The 22,659-nt window shown below is 42.7% G+C and overlaps 2 protein-coding genes across 2 annotated transcripts in view; one reads left to right on the forward strand and one right to left on the reverse strand.

Annotated features, from left to right (window-relative positions):
• The window catches only part of rsrc1 (arginine/serine-rich coiled-coil 1), a 322,249-nt gene that overhangs the window by 154,139 nt on the left and 145,451 nt on the right, over positions 1–22,659 (reverse strand). Inside the window, exon 6 of the mRNA XM_080731516.1 lies at positions 11,455–11,506. Within this exon, the coding sequence (XP_080587642.1) occupies positions 11,455–11,506 (52 nt within the window). The remainder of the gene's footprint in view (positions 1–11,454; positions 11,507–22,659) is intronic.
• On the forward strand, positions 3,235–4,041 carry LOC308289421 (exosome complex component RRP41-like; the record flags this gene model as incomplete). Its single annotated transcript, XM_080731111.1, has 1 exon — positions 3,235–4,041. One exon carries the CDS (start codon positions 3,235–3,237, stop codon positions 4,039–4,041), a length of 807 nt encoding a protein of 268 aa, XP_080587237.1.

The raw sequence follows: 22,659 nt of genomic DNA on the forward strand, positions 1-22,659 counted from the left end.
CCATATATGGGCATAAAAGGGATTCTGTTAGGGATCTCCATATATGGGCATAAAAGGGATTCTGTTAGGGATCTCCATATATGGGCATAAAAGGGATTCTGTTAGGGATCTCCATATATGGGCATAAAAGGGATTCTGTTAGGGATCTCCATATATGGGCATAAAAGGGATTCTGTTAGGGATCTCCATATATGGGCATAAAAGGGATTCTGTTAGGGATCTCCATATATGGGCATAAAAGGGATTCTGTTAGCTGTTAGTGATCTCCATATATGGGCATAAAAGGGATGCTGTTAGGGATCTCCATATATGGGCATAAAAGGGATTCTGTTAGGGATCTCCATATATGGGCATGAAAGGGATTCTGTTAGGGATGTCCATATATGGGCATAAAAGGGATTGTATCCCAGATGATGCCCTGTTAGGAGATCCACAGAATCCATATATGGTCCTACCGACAGCTGCTATAAGCCAACCCTGGCGATAAGGTCTGAGTCGAAGAAATGCTTCTTTCCTGGCAAGAATTGCCCCTTTATACTGTAGGGCTCGTTTGTGTATTGTATGACATCACGCCACATCATCGGCTGAGGACTGTGTGATGTCATCATATCTCCATATATGGAGACATAAGTTGCTCATGCCCAAATATGGGCTGGTGAGGTCAGACTTAGTGTGATGCGTAGGTTATCTCCATATATGGAGATTCAACTTCAATGAGTAACCATGGCAAACTGTCAACTGCCCGTATGTCTTGATAATTGGTAAAACAAACTTTTGGCCTATTTGTGGAGATAAGCGACCAACGGTCGCTTATCTCCCGATTAGGGAGTCTTACTGGTTTAGTATACTAAAGATACTTTAGTATCTAGGTAAAACCTTTAATAGGCCTATTGTCACATATAAGTACGAAAGAAAGGTCCATCAATCCATCATACGGTAAAATAGTAACAGAGTGAGCATGGTTACTTACAGAGGAATATCGTTTTTGTCATATTTTGTTTCTTTTTATTTGTTCTTTTGTTTAGTTTTTTGTCCTTTGTCCTTGACTGCCAAGGGGGGAAAAGCTCTTTCTAAGCCCTGAGCCCCAGGGCTGTGGGACTGACACCTCAAGATGTACTTTTGACATTTCTATGCTTCATTTCAGACAGCTCTGTGTAGAGAGACACAAAACCAAGGGGGGAGAGAGAGAGGAGAGAGACAAGAGCAAAACAAGACGGGGCCCAGGGGTCAGACTGGAACCTATAGGTCCTCTTGCTCACAAGGAGCATTATGGTCCGTGGTGTACAAGAGTTGAGGTATTACATTTTGTATAACACAGTTCTATTGTGAAAATAGCAGATCTACATGCTCGCAACTGAGCATGTAGATCACAATTTCTGCCTCTAATATTTGACAATAAAACGTCCTTAAATTGTCGCTTTAGAAATGTGCAGATACCCTCTATACAGTTAAACTTTATGTTGGTTTGTTTACTGTTGAGTGAGAAAACAATGTTGCCCATTAACCTATTCATCTGGGAAACCCCAAAAATCATTTGCTATACATCACTGGTTCCCGTTAAACATTGGGTCGGGACCCATTTGTGGGTTGTGGACACATTCTTTTATGGGTCCCTTTATTTTTGGTTTCTTACATTTTGTTTTTAATTATTATATAGGCCCATTTCATAACATTTTCCAAAAACATTCCGCAAAAAAATGTACGATTTTCCTAGATCTGCTATACTAGTTTGGGTCCCGGACCAAATGTCTAATTTCTCTTTTGGGTCTCGAGCTAAAAGGTTTGGGAACCACTGCTCTACAGTATAAATACTGGAAATCCCCCAATGACAATTAAATAACAGTCCTAATGCTTAAGGTGTGTTCCTCTTGCTCAACCAATATTATCCAGACATTGCTGGAACTCATCTGGAGGATGATTCAATGTCAACATCTTGAATATTGGAAGATCATCCAAGCTGGCATTATTTGAACTTGAACTTCAACTTAACTCCCCCCTGTAAAACAACAGGGCTTATTCACTCCATATAATAACGGTCTTTCTCAATAGCAGATCGACTGGAAATCTCAAATAAATCTCTCCGTCTCTGCAAGCCACAGGGCCAACGACTCCATCTCAAAACACATGCCATCCCTTCTGCAGCCCCCTGGAATTCATATTATTCTAACCTCCTGCATGGCGAAGCTTTAGTTTATTGCGACCGAAGGTCGCAGTATACCATGAGGGGAGAGTGTTTTCGAACGCACCCTTTGATACACTCGGACTGAAACACCAGCAGAAAACACTCTCCCATACCATGAGACATGTCGTAGCTTGTCCTTCCGTCCAGGAAGTTATCTCACGTGACATCACCTCAAAGATAAAACCTTGGATATCCTGGGTGGGCAGACCACTGCCCTGTCACTACAGTATGACGCAGACATGACCAAATATAGAATTCCCACTGCAGATACACCCAAATATGGTGTGTGTGACTGTGACCTCTCAGTCAATCAGGACAGGATGATGACAATCAATGTAGTCTGGTTGCCCAACTGGCAACCAGACCATAGTACTTGTCAGACTTTCATTCTTTCTTTCTTTCTATCTTTCCGGATAAACTTTATTTTGCTGCACTACTCCTCCTACAGTTTTGGTGGCACTTAGGCAATATATCAAATCGTCTGGCTTCATCAAGACTCTTCTGCTTTTATTTTGCTAAGAGATATGTTATATATTATTTTATTGTTTAATTGTGGGCTCGCTGAAAGCGACCACACGTATGTTATCTTCATTATTTATCTATCAAGTTCTCCTCAAAATGACGTAATTTATCAGTTCTCCTTAAAATGATGTGGAGAACACTATATATGGAGATAGTCCATTCCATCATGTTCCATATGGGACTACCGTCATAGACAGTAGCCATTTGTTAGGCCGGAGTCAATGGCAACCAGGAATGAACGGCATACGTGTCAGAGTGATGTCATCAATATGACATCAGATAAACGCATATAAACCGGATTCTCACCTAGATCGGGGCCAGATTCCAGAGACTCCAGTTGACCATAGGAAGAAGCTCTTAGCTAAGCACAGCACTCTCGATAGACCTACTAGAGAAATATACCTAAAGGGTTGGACCGGGCAGGGCATTGAAGCGTCAGAGGTTCTGCCGGTTGGATACGAGCCTACGTCTGAGCCCTAGTGATCGAGCTCTATTTCAATGACGTAAGACAGAACTTGATTTCCACAAATATGGCAGGCCTGGAGTTGCTGTCCGATCAGGGATTCCGTCTAGATGGAAGAAAAGCATCTGAACTTAGGAAAGTACAAGCTCGTATGGGTGTGTTTGCCCAGGCCGACGGCTCTGCATACATAGAGCAGGGCAATACCAAAGTCCTTGCTGTTGTTCACGGTCCCCATGAAATGCGAGGTTCACGCAGTCGGACCCTTTACGACAGAGCTGTTATCAACTGTCAATACAGCATGGCCACCTTCAGCACGGCGGAGAGGAAGAGGAGACCTCACGGGGACCGCAAGTCCACGGAGATGAGTCTTCACCTGAAGCAGACGTTTGAGGCGGCTGTGATGACCCGGCTGTATCCACGTTCTCAAATAGACATCTGCGTTAAGATTTTGCAGTCGGATGGTGGGGACTACGGCGCGTGCGTGAATGCCGCCACGCTGGCAGTGATCGACGCTGGCATTCCAATGCGAGACTACGTGTGCGCCTGCACAGTGGGCTTTGTGGATGAGACGCCCCTGGCAGACCTGTCCCACGTAGAGGAGAGTGGAGGAAGCTCGCTGGCCATGGCGCTCCTGCCACGCGGGGGGCAGATCGCTTGGCTGCAGATGGACGCTAGGCTACACCAGGACCACCTAGAGACTCTGATGGAGGCCGCCGTGACGGCTTGTAAAGGTGTAAGCAAAGTATTGGATGAGGTGGTGCGGCAGCACCTGCGAGTGTCTGTGCTCACCGGAGAGGGATTGGAGGGGGAGGAGAGGGAAGGGGACGTTAGAACCTGGGCACCGGCTGAGTTGGAATTGAATGCCGTGAAATGAGTGAAAAAGTTGGGTACATTTTTTGATGCATGTAATGACCAGTCTTAGATATTTTTGTAATTAATATAAAAATCAAACCTCGGTTCGAAGTGAAGCGGTGAATCTGAGTATAAAATTGTGTGGAGAGTCAAATTGTCAAAGAGCTGTGAACTCTGTGATCTATACATTCTTTCAATTCTGAATGAATGAATGATTTTATCTGGAGGGCCGAATTGTCATGTGAAGCTTGACCAATCCTCAAAGTATCCAATCATCAGACCGGGACGGACACTACACACATATTCTGGACGTACGGGACAGATAAAACCTGTTCATTCTGGACTTAAATGACCATATATGGACATGAGGTGACAGACATTTTGTTTTTGATAAAACTTGTTCATTCTGGACTGAAATGACCATATATGGACGTGGGACACACAAAGCAACTCCTTGGAAGCGGCGACGTTGGTGTAGTGGTTAGTGCATATGCCCTTCATACGGAAGGTGAGTGGTTCAAACCCTGCCTAAGCCGACGTCAGCAAGGGGAAAAGACGACAGCCAGCCCCATGGCCTCCCCTAAGTAACAAGAAATCTTGTGAAATAAAATGTTGTCAACCAATCATCAAGGATGATGATACACGAAAGAAGAAGAAGCGGCTTTCACCGCTTCAAAAAGTAAAGTGTACAAAAAAAGTGAACAAAAAAAATTACGTAAGACACTGCCTTCGTACCGACAGTACAAAGGCAGGTACAGCCAAAGGGAAGATCTTTGTGCCCATACATGGTGTTACATGCGAGCCCACACTGTTTCTTATTACTGAATTAATTAATTCTCCATTGAAAATGCAAAACTTTAACTTTTCCCAAATATGGGGATGACTGACATCATAGATGTCTGACGTCATCATAGACCATATGAGACTGACACAGTACGTCCATATGTGGACTTTCCAAGATATGGGTTTAATATCGATGACATCGGGGATCTCCATATATGGGCATAAAAGGGACAAGGACGAAATTATTTTGCAAGTGTGACTCGCGTCACGGCAACCACACTTGACGTTTCTGAGAATTGCGTCTTTCTAGTTTTGTATTGTGGCGACGCTTGATAGATGGACAGAGGTCCTGCTTTGTCGCAGCAAAAAAATCACACCCAATGTGAAGTGAGCGGTGGTCGTGCTTGCATAACGTCTTCAATTGGTAATTGGTGATGTAATACAGGCTACACACACACACACATTGCTATGGCAAAACGCTGAGGAAAAGACTAGGATATAGGTCAAGGATGTAATTGGTGATGCAATATGGCTACACACAAACACATATTGCTATGGCAAAACGCTGAGGAAAACACATTGCTATGGCAAAACGCTGAGGAAAAGTGGCTACAGATAGTAGGATGTGATGTAATGTGATGTAATATGGCTACACACACACACATATTGCTATGGCAAAACGCTGAGGAAAACACATTGCTATGGCAAAACGCTGAGGAAAAGTGGCTACAGACACACGCACAGCCACTCTATGGAGCGGTTTACCACCGCTCAAAAAAAAAGAAAGAACATGAGGACACTCAGTTTTGGGAGGTCATCATGACGTGTAAATCCATTCACATCTGACCGCTCACTACATTATATACATTATTATGCGATGTGAGGCTTTGATGAAGGCCAGCCCGGGCTGGGCTCTGTTGAAGATAGTCCTCAGCTGGGCCGTAAAGCTGTTCTCCTGGAAGACTCCAGGAGACAGAGAAGAAAGCCAGAGACAGCTCCGGTGCATTATAAAAGCCCCTCTCTCTCTCTGTCTCCTCTGGAGCGCACTAGCTTGCATCTGGCCCTGGCCCGGTGTGTCTAGCCCGATGCACTCAAAAAGCTCAGCCTTTATTTTTATGACGCCCTCCCCGGCCATTAGCACCACATTAGCCTGCGGGGTGGGAGGACGGGACGGGTGGCAGGGTTGGGGTGAGAAGCCGTTGAATGTGTTTTGAAACACGTTATAGCACTATTATGGCTTTCTTTTTCAACCTTAACCCATTTAGGCCTGAACACATTATGACGCAATATTTTATGCTTTAACTATTGAAAAATAGCAGATATACAAGCTCACAGCGCGGCACCGAGTGCCGCGCTGCGAGCTTGTAGATCTGCTATTTTTGAAAAATCGTGAAAATTAGATTTCTGACCCGATTACATAAGTGTCTTTGAATCCTTCTACGATTTTTTGAAAAACCGATGTTTGTATGTCAACAATATGGCCAGCCATTGTCAAAGAAAGATCCTTTTCAATTAACTGGAGCTCAGTTAGTCTGTTCTTGAGAGACTACTATGTCAGTGGTTCTCAAACCTTTTCATGTGAAGGCCCCCCAAAATTGATATTTATTTGGCCACGGAGCCGCATCTCAAAATATTTAGTTCCAGGGACCACCCAGAAGCAAAATTTTGAGTTACAACCGTTCGCTTTGAAAATACATATATTCAAAGATTTGCACACATTTTCACGACTTTTTCAAAAAATAGCAGATCTACAAGCTCGCAGCGCGGCACTCGGTGCCGCGCTGTGAGCTTGTATATCTGCTATTTTTCACTGGAGCGGCAGGCAGAGCACACGCCTTTCGTGCGGACGGTCGTGGGATCGAACCCTGCCTGGGGTTGGACGTCAGTAAAGGTGTGCGGTCGCAACGGGTTCATGACGCCAACATCAAATGGGTTCAGATCTGAACCCAGTCTCCTGAGGGAAACGACTAAAATAGAATTACATTTTCAATTCCCCCAAAGTTATAATAATAAAAAAAAAATCACAGCAAGTGTGAAGTGAGCGGTGCCATCTATGAGTTAATTTCATTAGGCCTGCCGCAAAGCATGGCCAATGTGACCCTGCATTTTTGCCTTTTTTTTTTTTTACTATTTTGAAAACATTTTTAAATCGTTCAAATAGCTGATCTACAAGCTCACAGCGTGTCGAGATAGATCAGCTATGTAGAAACACAAATCTTTTAACATACATACATTTAGGGGTCCTGGTTGTGACCATTGTGGCCATAGACTAGCCTTACATTAAGACGCACCTGCAGTGGCTTCCGCATTCTGGCTTTAGGATGGCTGCAGGGAGCGTCTTACCGACTATACAGACAGGTCGGGGGTATGGTCGGCAAAACTGCAATTGCGACCCTACACATGCACAAAAATGCGAAATATAGCACATCGCAGAAGTTCTGCAAGATGTATGCGACTTGTCCGGAAGCCTTGTTTAATGTATTAGTCCGTATTTTTAAACAAAATTAGTTTTTACCAAGTGTCAACTTTTCCTCGTTTGCTACAACGTTAGCTGCAACAGCGCCCGTTGGTGGCTGGAAGCATTATTGTGCATTCTTCCGTATACACTTACGTCATGTCCTTGTATGAGCGAATGGGGGAATGGATGAACGTCACGTGATAAGTGCAGCCATCTTTAACCAAACCAGAGATGCTAGATTTGGAAAAGACACACACTTGGTAAAAACTTATTTTATTTAAAAATACGGACTAATACATTAAACAAGGCTACCGTACAAGTCGCAAAAACCTTGCAGAACTTGTACGGAAGATATGTCTCGCATGTGTGCATGTGTAGAGCCGCAGTAGCAGTTTTGCAGACCATACTCCCGACCTGTCTGTCAAAGCGTTAAGACGCCCCTGTAGCCAATACGTCATCAATGCAGAAGCTACTACAGGAGCGAATTAATGTAAGGCTAGCCACAGACCAAGCTTTTTAGAGCACCCTGCTCTACAGAGCTTGGTCTACGACCACAATGTAGAGGAAGAAACAAGACAGCTTGGATTACAGCCTGTCTTCATGTGGTCAGTCTATGACATCAGTCATCTACTAGGGGTGGGACGATAAGCAATATTATCGTATATCGTGATAAAAAATCAAACCTCGGTTCGAAGTGAAGCGGTGAAGCATTAGTTGTGGATGCAGTAGGTGAGAACTATTGCATGTTTGTACAGGACAGATAAAACCTGAAGGCCAGATTGTCATGTGAAGCTTGACCAATCCTCAAAGTATCCATTCATCAGACCGGGAGGGACACTACACACATATTCTGGACGTACAGGACAGATAAAACCTATTCTTTCTGAACTGAAATGGCCATATATGGACATGGGACACACATTTTGCTTTTTGAAAAAGCCTATTAATTCTGGACTGATATTCTGGACGTACGGGACAGAAAAACCCTGTTCATTCTGGACTGGAGTGACCATATATGGACATGAGGTGACATACATTTTGTTTTTGAAAAAGCCTGTTCATTCTGGACTGAGATGGCCATATATGGACATAAAACACACATTTTGTTTTTGAAAAAGCCTGTTCATTCTGGACTGAAATGACCATATATGGGCGTGGGACACACAATATCATCCTCTGTCATACACTGGGATCAATTCACCTTTTATTTGCCGAGCTGCATATCCGGTACCATTTAAACCCTCTATAATTGGTAAAAATGTACTTATAATATACATACTTGATACAGTATTTTTTTCACTCTCTATCAAATGCCTTTGCCCAAAAATAGCCGATCTACAAGCTCACAACGCGTCGCGATGAGCTTGTAGATCTGCTATTTTTTGGCAAAATGTTTCGCCCAGGATAATGGATTTTGATTATCGCGATGATATCGTAAATCGCGATTTCTTTTGTCACAATAATGGTGATATGAAGGTTTCATATCGTCCCATCCCTATCATCTACTATGATGTATCCATGACATATGAATCCATATCTGCGTTTCAGCGTGATCCAACCACCCTGCCTTCTGCATGTCTATTCTGGAGGGAGTTCATCAGGCAAAAATAGAACATACTGTATTATATCTACTGTCTACACCAGTGGTTCTCAACCTGTGGGTCGGGACCCCCTGGGAGTTCCCCAAATTATTTTGGGGAACTCCCAGGGTTCTCACTCAACAGTAAACAAACCAACATAAAGCTTAACACATTCCCCGCCATTTAACAATACCTTCGTACTCTCCCCTGCCTCTGTCTCCATAGACTTCCATGTAATTCATAGTGCACGGATCATGCACACCCATGCCTAGATAATGCACCATGTGTCTGCACATTGCTCACAGCTTTCAAACAAAAAAATCCGAATGGAAATCCGTTCAGGCATTCATGAGATAGCAGCCATTATGTTTTCCTAAAATGTAAACAAAGATGGCTGCCATGTTTGAAAGATGGGGTTGCTATGGGGGTTAAACATGCAATTTCGCGATTGCTATCATGCCTACTAAAGTTTTTGGGGTCCAATTCAAAAAAAAAAATGAAAACAAAAAAAAAAAAAAAAATCTTTTTTTCTCGGGATTATCGGGCCTGGCGGGGAAAGACATTGAAATAATCTCGGGACTATCGGGCCTGGCATGCAATGAGTTAAGTGTATAGATTAGAGGGTATATGCACATTTCTAAAAGTGACAATTTAAGGACTTTTTAATACCTCTAAAACGACAAATTAAACATTGGCCAAATATTAGAGGCAGAAATTGTGAAAATAGCCGATCTACATGCTCACGCCTCGCACGCGTTACGTCCAACCGGGTGAAAAGAAGCAACTACTCCTCATGCATAGAATGAAGCATGAGGTCAGTCCGTTGCTCTCCCCAGGTTGGCAGAGGGAGTGTAGCGCCCAGGATTAAATTAGATAATTGACACCGGGTGAAAAATGGGTTACAAAATCGTGGGAAAAAGAAAAAGACAAAAAAGAAATTAGGAGCCCGTTCTGAAGGGCCGGGCCATGGAGTGTGCTTGTGTTGTGTGTGTGTGCGTGCGTGCGTAAACACGGAGTCGTCTCTCTCCACATCTCTGCCTGTCACATATGGCCGATGGTGTATGCTGCCAACGCTGGCACACACAGTGGAATATATACAGCAACAGCACAGCGCGTACACAACGTGCGCGGTGACATCTGTGACTTATGCATTTGAGGGAGTGTTTGAAAATAAGCTGCGCTGAATACGGCCTGGGAGAGAAGGACGCACAGCGGGTTTTTCTATGCCTGGTGAGGGTGCGTGACATGTGGGAGTGTGTGTGTGTGTGTGTCTACATGTGCAAGTGTGAGTTAGAAAGAGAGAGAGAGACTTTCATACATACTTCCTTCAGATTACCAGAAAACATGACTAATGCCAAAGAACTGTTGTGAAGTACAACAATGTGCAAGCACAGCACGAGCAGCAAGATGTAGGATCTGTTGTGACAGGAGAAGTATGTCTAATGGAATAGAACCACCTTAACTCTCCTACTGCCAGATTATTTATTTATTTATTGGGTCTGGTGCCATCAAAAAGCGGCTTACCTTTGCGACGTTATAGTAGATGGACAGACATGTATTTATTTATTATTATTTTTTTTTTTGATTGTGCAATAGTGCACTTTGGTCTGCCAGGCAGCAGAGGGCGGCGTCATGCGAGAATGAATGTGAATTTGCCAGTTATGTGTTGCCGTACATTCAGACCAGTCACTGGCCACAGAGCCTTACAGCCAGAGGAAATCAACAAGGAAGTGAATTGGTCTCCGTTGATGTTAACGCATAATGGATTTTTTACACCATCACCGCGGAAAATGTGTTTACAGTACACGGCGGCGCGACCCCTCATCAGCTTCAACAAGGTAAACGAACGAACGAACGAACGCGAACGAGCGCCGTATTGGCGCGGAGGTCTCTTGAGAATTGGGGCGAACAGGAACGTCCAAAGCAGTATAAGAGTTAAAAGGTCCTCCTGTGAACCCCTTTTTCGATTCCTTACTAACACCATGGAGACTTGAATTCAGGGATATTTTGTCGCATTCCTAAGCCAATAATTTGAGGAGAATCTTTGTGTCTCCATAGGGAACCACTGCTGATCATCAAATTATTGAGTGAACTATCCCTTTAAGGACTACTAACCATTGTGTGTTACTGTGTATCCCAGCACTATTATCACCGAATGACCTCAGTATTTAATTAAACATAAATTTATGTATTGTTACTGTATTTTTTGTTTAGTTTTTTTCTTCAGCAATGCAAATCTATTAAGATTCCTACTGTTTGTCACATACATTACTGTATGTGAGATTTGTTCTCCGCATTTGACCCATCCCTTGGAACGGTGAACCGCAGCCGTGTCGCGCTCGGGAAATCAGTAGTGGTGATCTAACCCCCCAATCCAACCCTTGATGCTGAGTGCCAAGCAGGGAAGCATTGGGTCCCATTTTTACAGTCTTTGGTATGGCCCGACCGGGGATCGAACCCAGACCTCCCAGTCTCAGGGTGGACAGTCTAACCACAAGCCGGCCACTGAGCTGGTGGTATGATTTCTCATGCCAATTAAGGCCCTGTGAATTGAATTGGCAGGGGAGAGAAACAGAGAGAGACACAGACAGAGAGAGCGATCAGCGCCAACTACCTGCAGCCTGTAGAACCATTTGCATTCGGACCTTGGCCTGTTCTGAGGGAGTCTGGAGAGAACGAGAGAGAGAGAGAGAGAGAGTGAGAGAGAGAGAGAGAGAGAGAGAGAGAGAGAGAGAGAGAGATGATGAGACTAGAGTTACCATCATGAAACAATTCATTGTCACAGAAATAATCGTTTTTGGCATTGAATGTTAGAACATAAATAAATAAATACATTTCTGTTTGTCATTAAATGTATTGATAATGAGCACCTTATCGATCCTGCTTATTGAGCCGGGCTTTTATCGAGTCCACTATAGAGTGTTTTCTTATATGTTGTGTTAAGACGTGAGACAAATTAACAGAGCAGTTATCTTTTATTACTGTGATTTTGTGGCTGACCTCCACCATCTATGAAGATGACGATTGCCAAAAGTAACAAATATTATCATTAAATATCATTAAAAAAATCATTCAGTAATGTGCAATAAGTGTTAAAATGACTTTATATTATGAATAGTACTGTAATAATGTATTGATGGCCTCTTGTCTTGATTGTTTAAACATGACCTCATAGGCCGCTATGCTCGATAACCAGCTTGATAAGCCCAAAGCTTATTGATACTGGGTACTCAACACATTTGTTAACGACTTTGTAGCGGGCCCTTGTTTCGAGCCCCATCCCTAGACAAGACTATACATGAGACAATGACAACGCCACAGATAAACACACTTCACAGAGAATCCTCACTGACACACCTCCCTTCTATTTGTATGTATCTCAGTGTGTGTGTGTGTGTGTGTGTGTGTGTGTGTGTGTGTGTGTGTGTGTGTGTGCGTGCTGGCTGTACGAGGGTCTAATTGAGGGGCCAAGCCACTTCAGACGAAGCCGAGGGGAACACATACAGATTGGCCTCCAGGGAACACAATTAACACCTTTTGTTTTATTGTTTGCTAATTAATTACACGTTTTACAGGAGAGAGAGAGAGAGAGAGAGAGAGAGAGAGAGATTTTCTTTGCAGGAGTGAAAATAATCTTGTTTTCATCCTGTAACTCTCTTGTAATTGTCTGACTTGTAAGATGACTTTAAACTAAACGTAGTTTTTACATTTTGGTTTTCAGACATTTGATATGCACTGCTCCACTTCAGCATCAAGTTTCACTACTGTAGGGCAGGGGTCTTCAACAGGGGGTCCGGGACCCCTAGGGGGTCATCAAAGTTACTATAGGGGGTCCTCCAAATCTTTGTGTGATAGTAACTTTTTTTGTCCTTTTTTTTATATTTACCACTTAAACCCTAGCGTTCATATTCTGAGAACTTTAGCCAAAAATAGCAGATCTACAAGCTCAAAACGCCTCGCGTGGTTGCAAGTAGTTACTTCGTAGATATTGATTATTAATACAACACATCAACAATAACCACGTCAGCCATGTGTGCATTTCGGCCATTTGAAAATAGCCACATTTTCATGCGACGCATTGTGGGCTTGTAGATCTGCTATTTCCAAAAGATTTTGTATACATTTGAAATGGGAGATTCGGCAACAATGAGTACTTTCTACTTGTGTGTGTGTGCGTGTGTGTGTGTGTGTGTGTGTGTGTGTGTGTGTGCACGCTTGTGGATGGGAGGGTGTGGGTGTGGAGGAGGACTTCAATTGTTCTCCTTCTCCTCTGGCATAATAGCGATTGGTAATTTCAGCTGTCTAGCCGTGCCAGTCAGAGTGAACGTGATCCACTGTGTCACCTGCTAAGGGGGACGCACGCACACACACACACACACACACACCTGCCCGTGTTGCATTAAGTGTGCACACGCACGCACAAGTGTGCACACACTCGAGGCTCCTTGATGTGTGTGTGTGTGTGTGTGCCGTCTAAGACACAGCACCCCGACACACACACACACACACACACAGCGTCACATTAAAGCGGGTCATTATATTTTCCCCTGCTGCCACCGAAAAGTGACATTTTTACAAAGTGACAAGTTTACAGTTTGATAAATCATGATCTTTCTCCCCGTTTTTTCCTCTTCTTTTAAGCTGGTTGCCGGAGGGTGGGTGGGTGGAGGTGAAGAGGAGGGTGGGTGCTGCTGGGTGGAGGTGAAGAGGGAACGGTTTGAGGACGAGCCGGGGTGTGTGTGTGTGGGTGGGTGGGTGTCTGTGGGCTGGGTGGGAGGGTGGGGGTATAGCTGTCTGTCAGGAGACTATACGCACCCTCCACTAAATGATCCTCCCCAGCCCCGGCACCACGTTCACATCCCATACCCCATTAGCATTTAACCTATTTAGTCCTAGAATTATTTTATTCTTTAACTATTGCAGATATATATAATAGCAGATATACAAGCTCGCAGCGCGGCATTGTAGATCTGCTATTTTTGAAAAATCGTATTTTTAATATATCTTTTTCAAAGCGAACATTTGTAACTCAAATATTTGCTTCTGGGGGATCCCCGGAACAACATATTTTGAGATGGGGGTCCGTGGCCAAAAATAATCATTTTGGGGGTCTTTGACATGAAAAAGTTTGAGAACCACTGATTTAGAAGAAGGATTTGAAAGAAGACATTTTATATTCAAAGACTTATCTTGAAGACAAATATTCAAGATATTTCTAAAAATAGCAGATCTACAAGCTGATCTAATAGTTAAAGCATAAAATAACGGTTCAGATCTATTGCGTTCAGGCCTTAACGGCTTAATTTCTCTCTAATCCTACACACGTCCGCCCGCCACCGCGGCAAAACCGAGCTATAAGCGCCGCCGCCGTCGCAGCCGCCGCGGCTTCCGCGGATGAGGTGAACAAGAAGGAAAAAAAAACACACCTCGGAGAGCAATCAGCGTTCCCTTCTCCCCGCCTGCCTTTTATAGCGGCACGGCGCCGCGCGCCCCTCTCTCAGCCATCATTCTTCCTTGACAATTAAGACCCCGCAAATCTAATAGCAGAGATATTGGAATTACAGACAAGACCCCTTCTGAGGGCATGTCAGGGGGGGGGGCTCCCAATACAGCTGTCAAAGCACAAGGGCCTCCTCCCAAACACACACACACACACACACACACGCGCGCACACGCGCGCATACACACACACACACACACACACACACACACACACACACACACACACACACACACACACACACACACACACACACACACACACACACACACACACACACACACACACACACACACACACACACACACACGCATACACACACACACACACACACACACACACACAGACACAAACAGACACAAACATGTGCAGACATGCTGCATTTTCGGAGTGTGTGTGTGTGTGTGTGTGTGTGAGTGATCCAAGTAGAAAACTGCTCTGTGTGTGTGTGCCCCTCTCCTCCTCTCATCCCAACTCTCCAAAGACTTGTTACAGAAGCTTCTGTTTTCTCTCTCCTTTTCGTCTTCTCCGCTTGTCTCCCGATTTGTCTCGCGTGACATCGCTTAAATTCCTTCCTTTTCCTTCTCTGTCTGTCTGTCCTTTTCTGGCTGGCGCGTCAAGGGATACAGTTATAGTGTTTTAGTTAGGTTTAGAGTGCTGCTTCTCAGAAGTGGAGCCTGGGGACCCCTGGGGGTCCTTGAGAGGGTTCCAGGGGGTTCCCCCAGTAAAACCACTGATGCTAGATGTGTCATTGATCAGGAAATGCAGGAAAAGGAAGTCCAACAAGGAAGAGAGGGAAGAGGGGAGCCAGGACATAGAAGACGTGTAAGTGAGAGAGGAGAGAAACAGACATGAAGCTGATTGAGAACGAGAGGTTAGAAGGGTTTAAGTCCTAACCTAACGTTAGGAGATGGACTATATGGAAAAGGGAATTTTGTTAAAGGATTGTTTCACCACTTTTCAACCTATCTTCATATAATAGGTCCTCACTGATGTTCATAATAAAATTGCAAAAAATAATTCTACCCGGTCCAAGTCTCTTAGGAGAGCTGTGGGAAGTTCAGAAATCCATTGTCTTGTGACATCATCAATGGGGAATCCAAGCTAATAGAAAATGAAGGCTTTCAAAAACTACTAATAAAGTCTTCAATCAGTCAATCAATCAATCAATCAACATTATTATTATTTTTTAATTATTGCCCTAATCAAAATAAAGGAGGACTTTGCCACGTTTCAACCTATCTTCATATAATAGGTCCTCACTAATGTTCATAATAAAATTGCAAAAAATATATATATCTACTCGGTCCAAGTCTTTTAGGAGAGCTGTGGGAAGTTCAGAAATCCATAGTCTTGTGACATCATCGTTTGACAGATTTTATTTTTAAACAATATTTTTGAAAAAATATTTTTGATTTTTATTATCGCAGGAACAACAACTTCCACTTTAACAAAGCCATGGCTTCTTTATAATATTTATATATCACAGTATTGATACTTTTACTTAAAGGTCGACTTTGCCACTTTTCAACAGCTACTTCCGCTAATGCTAACCGTTACTTCCGCAACGCTAATGCTAAAAATGATAATACTAATTCTAATACTATAATGCTAATGGTAATTCTAATACAAAAAATGCTAATGCTAAAATGCTAATGCTAAAAAATGCTAATGCTAACACCAAACGCTACACAAGGTTGCACACACTTTGCGAGCTGCAGGCACACTTGAAGCAGACAAATAAAATGTATATTGACAAGTAGTGCTAAAACGATGATGCTCCGTGGATGAACAGGAAGTAGCGGTAGGGTGTGACTCAAAGTGATCTTGCGCCCTCTTTCTTGCATTTTACTTTGTGTTAAAGGAGAATAGTCTTGTGACATCATCGTTTGACAGATTTAAAAAAATAAATAATAATAATAATATTTAGATTTTTATCGCGATAACAATTGGCTTCCACTTTAACATTGCAACTTTTCAGGAATAGAAAGCCTGCATTTTCTATAAGCTTGGATTCTCCATCGATGATGTCACAAGACGATGGGTTTCTGACCTGCCCACAGCCCTCCTCTGAGACACAGACCAAGAAGAAATAAATGATGCTATTTTATCATGAACATTAGTGAGGACCAATTATATGAAGATAGGTTGAAACGTGGTGAAGTTGTCTTTTAAAGTAGTAGTTCACCCCCAAAATGACTTTTTTTCTATTGACCAGTAAGACTCCCTAATCGGGAGATAAGCAACCGTCAGGTCGCAGCGTGATATTAGGGCAAAATGTGTAGGAGCACTGTCCAAAAATGTGCCAGATGGTGGCGCTATATGGGACAGATCCATGTTGATGACATGAGTGTAGACATACTGTGTACCGATTTGCGTGATTTTAGGGCAAAATCTGACTTTTTTTCTATTGATTAGTCACGCCATGGAGAGTAGAGTTCAATAATATTTTTTGTCACATTCCTAAGACAAAAATGTGATAACAATAAATTTACCCCCATTCGTTCCGGATGGGGACCCGTTTCTAAACGGGTCCCCATCCGGAATCAATGGGGGTAAATTTACTCGAATCAAATTTTTGTCTTAGGAATGTGACAAAAAACTAAAAATATGATTGAACTCTACTCTCCATGGCATGAGTAATCAATAGAAAAAAAGTCATTTTGGGGGTGAACTACTCCTTTAACCCATTTAGGCCTAGGATTATTGACTGCTTTAACCAGTGAAAAATAGCAGATATACAAGCTCACAGCGCGGCACCGAGTGCCGCGCTGCGAGCTTGTAGATCTGCTATTTTTGAAAAAGTCGTGAAAATGTGTGCAAATCTTTGAATATATGTATTTTCAAAGCGAACGTTTGTAACTCAAATTTTGCTTCTGGGTGGTCCCTGGAACTAGATATTTTGAAATGGGGGTCCGTGGCCAAATAAATATAATTTTGGGGGTCCTTCACATGAAAAGGTTTGAGCACCACTGACATAGTAGTCTCTCAAGAACAGACTAACTGAGCTCCAGTTGAGTGAAAAGGACCTTTTCTTTGACAATGGCTGGCCAGATTGCTGACATAGAAACATAGGTTTTTTCCAAAAATCTTAGAAGGATTCAAAAGACACTTATAGAATCGGGTCAAAATTCTAATTTTCACGTTTTTTCAAAAATAGCAGATCTAGTGCCGCTTGTATATCTGCTATTTTTTTATATTTAAGTAAAACATTTGAGTACCTTTTCCCCCCACTGTGAGTCACTCACTGAACAGACTCGTACCTCCTTTGGAAGGAGAGGAAATCCAGAGGGCAGCGGGCTCGCTGACAGACAACACTAAAACACCGTTTAGCCGCACTAAGTGGCCGCTGTCTGCCTCATTAGCCAAAAATAAACACGTGCCGCTAGGAAAATAAATACTCCTTTTACCCGCGATGGGTGGAAACAATGCACAACGCTAGGAGTTACAGTAGGTATAGGAAGGAGGGAAACTACGTCTATTCTTGTCCCAAGTCCAGCTGGCTCTTAAGGAACACGAGACATAACAAAGTACCGCTTCAGAGTAGGGATGGGACGATATGAAAACTTCATATCACGATTATTGTGACCAAAGAAATCGCGATTTACGATATCATCGTGATAATCAAAAGATCCCAACATCCATTATCCTGGGGCAGAAAAAAATTGCAGATCTACAAGCTCACAACAAAGCTACAATCTCACAACGTTGTGAGCTTGTGAGCTTGGCTAGAGATTTGGTAGAGTGTAAAAAAAAAAAGACTGTATCAAGTACGTATATTATATTGTACGTTTTACCAACAGAGGGTTTAAATGGTACCGGATATGCAGCTCGGCAAACAAAAGGTGAATTGATCCCAGTGCATGACGGAGGACGATTTCACGATAAATTAAATCTCCACGATACGATTATCGTGAGTGTTTTTTTTATCACGACTAACGATAATATCGCTTATGGTCCCATCGCTACTTCAGAGCCTTTAGCAGACGCTTTTAATCCAAAGGGACTTACAATAAGCAGATAATACATCAATATAATCAATAATATCAATAACATCAATAATAAGCAAGATAATATGTCAGAACATCAACAACAATATAATAGCGATTTTAATGATTTGATTTCAGTGGTTGGGGGCATGCATGCAAGTGGCTAAATATGTCTTTTTAGACACAATAAGCCCATTCCCAAGATGCAACCACAATCCGTCATGGTCAGATGTGACTTATGGGGGCTGATGTAAATAGTAACAAAGAAATGGTCAGCTTATTGTGTCTAAAAAGACCTATATTTAGCCACTTGCATGCATGCCCCCACCCACTGAAATTAAAGTCATTATAATCGCTAAAACAATAGAAAGCAGTAAATGAAAACATTTTAACACTCATCTTTTCTTTTCTCTAATTAAAATCTAAACGTCACTGTCGGGCGGAAACCTCGTATCTCCAAGTTTCAAATGTGTACGTTTTTTCGCAAAGTAAAGCCCTGCTTCATCATACAAGGCCGTCACACAAAAGTAGTGAAAACAGCAGATCTACAAGCACACAACGCCTCGCGGTGCGAGGCGTTGTGTGCTTGTAGATCAGCTGTTTTCACTAGTTTAAATCATTTTTAAAATGATAAATGCAAAAAGAACGGTTTTGGACATACAAGGTTTACACCCGACAACGACGATATGAACCCTTGTTGTAAAAAAAACAAAGTTGTCCTTTAACAAAAAAAAAAAAAATCGCAAAAAGTTAGGACATACTGTAAGAGGTTTCATGCGGGACATCCTCAAAGTCACCAATCTGTTCCCACTTTCTTCCATTTGTTACTTTCCACTCAGCCTGCATGCGTCCAAAACGCCCACCCACGTATCCCATACCCAAAAGAGGACGGGAGGGAAGGGGGGGGGGACCAGAGCCCCCCTAGAAAATGCAATATTTCTGTTTTTAATATCGAGGTCTATAAGATCAGGGCAGAGATGGGTTCCATGGCAATATGTTTATTTATATTTTTATAGAGGGGAGGGGGGGGGGAAACCTATATATCCCTGCCTGCGTGTGTGTGTGTGTGTGTGTGTGTGTGTGTGTGTGTGTGGGGGGGGGGGGGGGGGGGGGGGTCTGCCCGGGCCCACCACTGTATCTCCGCTCTCATCTTATATAAAAAATAATGTTGTGTATGGCTATACTTTTATATATAACCAATTTAGACCTGGAAGCACTATAACCATTATGTTACGGTTTAACCATTGAAAAACAGCAGATCTACAAGCTCACAGCGCGGCACCGAGTGCCGCGCTGAGAGCTTGTAGATCTGCTATTTTAGAAAAATCGCGAAAATATTTGCTAATCTTGTGAATATATCCACCTCTTTCCGCGGGAATTTACTGGATAATTCTTTTGCACCACACTTCCGGTTAACAGCAGACATACAAGCTCACGTCGCGTCGCAGATGCAACCGCTGTGAGCTTGTAGATCACTCTCGGCTGCGGCGCCGGAAGCTCTTCTGCGCAACTTCTGCGCAATGCACGATGAGATGTTGGAAAGTTGTGGATATATATATTTTTTAAAGCGAACATTTGTAAATCAAATATTTGCTTCTGGGGTGGGGGGGGGTCCCTGATGCAAAATATTTCGAGACGGGGGCTCGGCGGCCAAATACATATAATTCAAGGGGTCCTTGACATGAAAAAAAAAGAACCACTGATTTTGAAGACATTTATAGAAGCCTTTATTCAAAGACTCGCACAAAATAACGTTCGCGATTTTTCAAAAAATAGCAGATCTACAAGCTCGCAGCGCGGCACTCGGTGCCGCGCTGTGAGCTTGTATATCTGCTATTTTTCAACAGTTAAATCACAAAAAATAAGGGTTTAAAGTGGTTCAAATCTATATGCGTTTTGCCCGTCCTAAGCGGGATAATGGCAATATGGGGGGATCAGGCCTCTTTTACAATGTGCCATACTTCAGGTTGGCGCTAACAGCATTTTATGGGCAGCCAGCAGTTCATCTTGGCTGTCGGGAGGCAGGCAGGAGCACTGCATAATAATGTCGTTTCCTGCCCCCAAATGCTATTTCACAGGCCGGGGCTCATCTCTCAAACTTCACCCACTTTTACAATTTCCCCAAACTTTTATTTCCTTCATTATTACCAACAAGATTTCATTACGTATTTAGCCCTCTAAGGCCCAAATATAGAAATACTTGAAATAAAAAATTTAAAAAAATCAGATGGTGTTGTAGGAGTCCTAATAAGAGGATAATGTAATGTTTTTTTCAAAAAAAAAAATTGTAAGGTTTTATAGCACTAAATCATAAATCATAAATCATGCTCTAATTTACATACGGGGTATATTTTTCACAATAACAACATATGTACATGTTCTAGACATTCTAATGATCACCCAAAAAAATAGTACAGGCATTTTACTTATGTTTTTGTGAGGAATAGCTTCCATGAAAAAGTGAGATGTTGTTCGTCAAAACTCTGGAATGTCAGCGGGTGTGGCGGGTGTGAATGTCAGCCCCTGTGGGGGGTATTTATATGCAAATATTGTGGCCAATGGCATTGTAATACTAAACAATAGAATCCAATGGTGATGTTTAGGTAGTAGGGGGAGCTAAAATAAAATGATTTAAACCTTTTTTTGGATAAAATACAAACGTTGTAATATTACAACAGTGGGCCTTAGAGGGTTAGAATGTAAACAAGTCTGAGTAATGACACCACCCGCTCGTCTCTCTCTCTCTCCCTCCCCGGGAATCATTCCCCGCTGATGGCTCCGAGCTTTTGCTATCGCTAAAACGTGCACGCACACACACACGTGCAAACAAACATACAATAGCCCACACACCCACAAGCAAACCACACACACACACACAAGCTCACACAAACTGCCCCGGCCAAGATGGAACCCAACAATATTAATTTACCACCCTACGTGTGTGTGCGTGCGCGCATGTGCCTGCGCACGCAACCCCCCCCCCCCACACAAACACACACACACACAGACACACACACACTTTTTTTTATACTCAACTCACATAAATCATGTAGAAGAAAAATGAGCAAATGTGCGGGCTAACTCATCTTCTCCCCCCATCCCGGAGAAAATGAAATTCACTGGAATACCTATCAAAACTGCAATCATCCAGAGATAATATCTTCTTTGGTCTATCTGCACTTTCCGATTTAACCCATTTAGACCGGCTACGCCTTATTGCGTGTCATTATTTTATGCTTCGACTATCGAAAAATAGCAGATCTACAAGCTCACAGCGCGAATTTTGACCCGATTCTATAAGTGTCTTCTGAATCCTTCTAAGGTTTTTTTTGAAAAACCTATGTTTCTATGTCAGCAATCTGGCTAACCGTCGTCAAAGAAAAGGTCCTTTTCACTTAACTGGAGCTCAGTTAGTCTGTTCTTGAGAGACTACTATGTCAGTGGTTCTCAAACCTTTTCATGTGAAGGACCCCTAAAATGATGTGTATTTGGCCACGGACCCCCACCTCAAAATATTTAGTTCCAGGGACCACCCAGAAGCAAAATTTGAGTTATAAAAATGTTCGCTTAAAAAATACATTATATTCAAAGATTTGCACACATTTTCATGATTTTTCAAAAATAGCAGATCTACAAGCTCGCAGCGCGGCACTCGGTGCCGCGCTGTGAGCTTGTATATCTGCTATTTTTTCAATAGATTCAATAATTCTAGGCCTAAATGGCTTAATTTCCTCCGTGCCCTTGACATGCAGCGATACCATTAAGATGAAGCATATACAGTAAGGTAGAGTAGTTCTCGGGCCGGGGTTTTTGATATATGAGGCCTCCACGCTAAATGTAATATCATCATTTGAAAATTAATGCAATATTTCTTTTGTTTGGGGGGGGGTGAGAGGTTTTTATTTTTATTTTTTTTTGGGAACCCACTTGAGGAGCAGGAGAGAGGGTGCCGAGGGGTAGAGAGAGGGAGGAACGAGATGGGGGGGAGAGAGAGAGAGAGAGAGAGAGAGAGAGAGAGAGAGAGAGAGAGAGAGAGAGAGAGAGAGACTGCACAGGGCTTCAACAGTTAATCGCTACTCGATTTAATCCGTTATAAAAAATAAACGATTATCGAAATACCTGCTCTCTACAAGCTGACGACAGGTCGCAATGCGCCACATTGTGAGCTTGTAGATCAGCCGTTTTTCGGTATTTTGGGGGCGATTAAACAGGATATTAAACAGGGCTTGGGTCAGACTAATCAATTTAGTCAATTATTTAAAAAAAAATATATATATAATACATTTTTTACATTGATTTGTTGATGTAAACATGGATTTTATCATCCCAA

This window comes from Nannobrachium achirus, assembly GCF_963921795.1.
Source record: "Nannobrachium achirus genome assembly, chromosome: 8".
In the NCBI taxonomy this organism is placed as follows: domain Eukaryota; kingdom Metazoa; phylum Chordata; class Actinopteri; order Myctophiformes; family Myctophidae; genus Nannobrachium; species Nannobrachium achirus.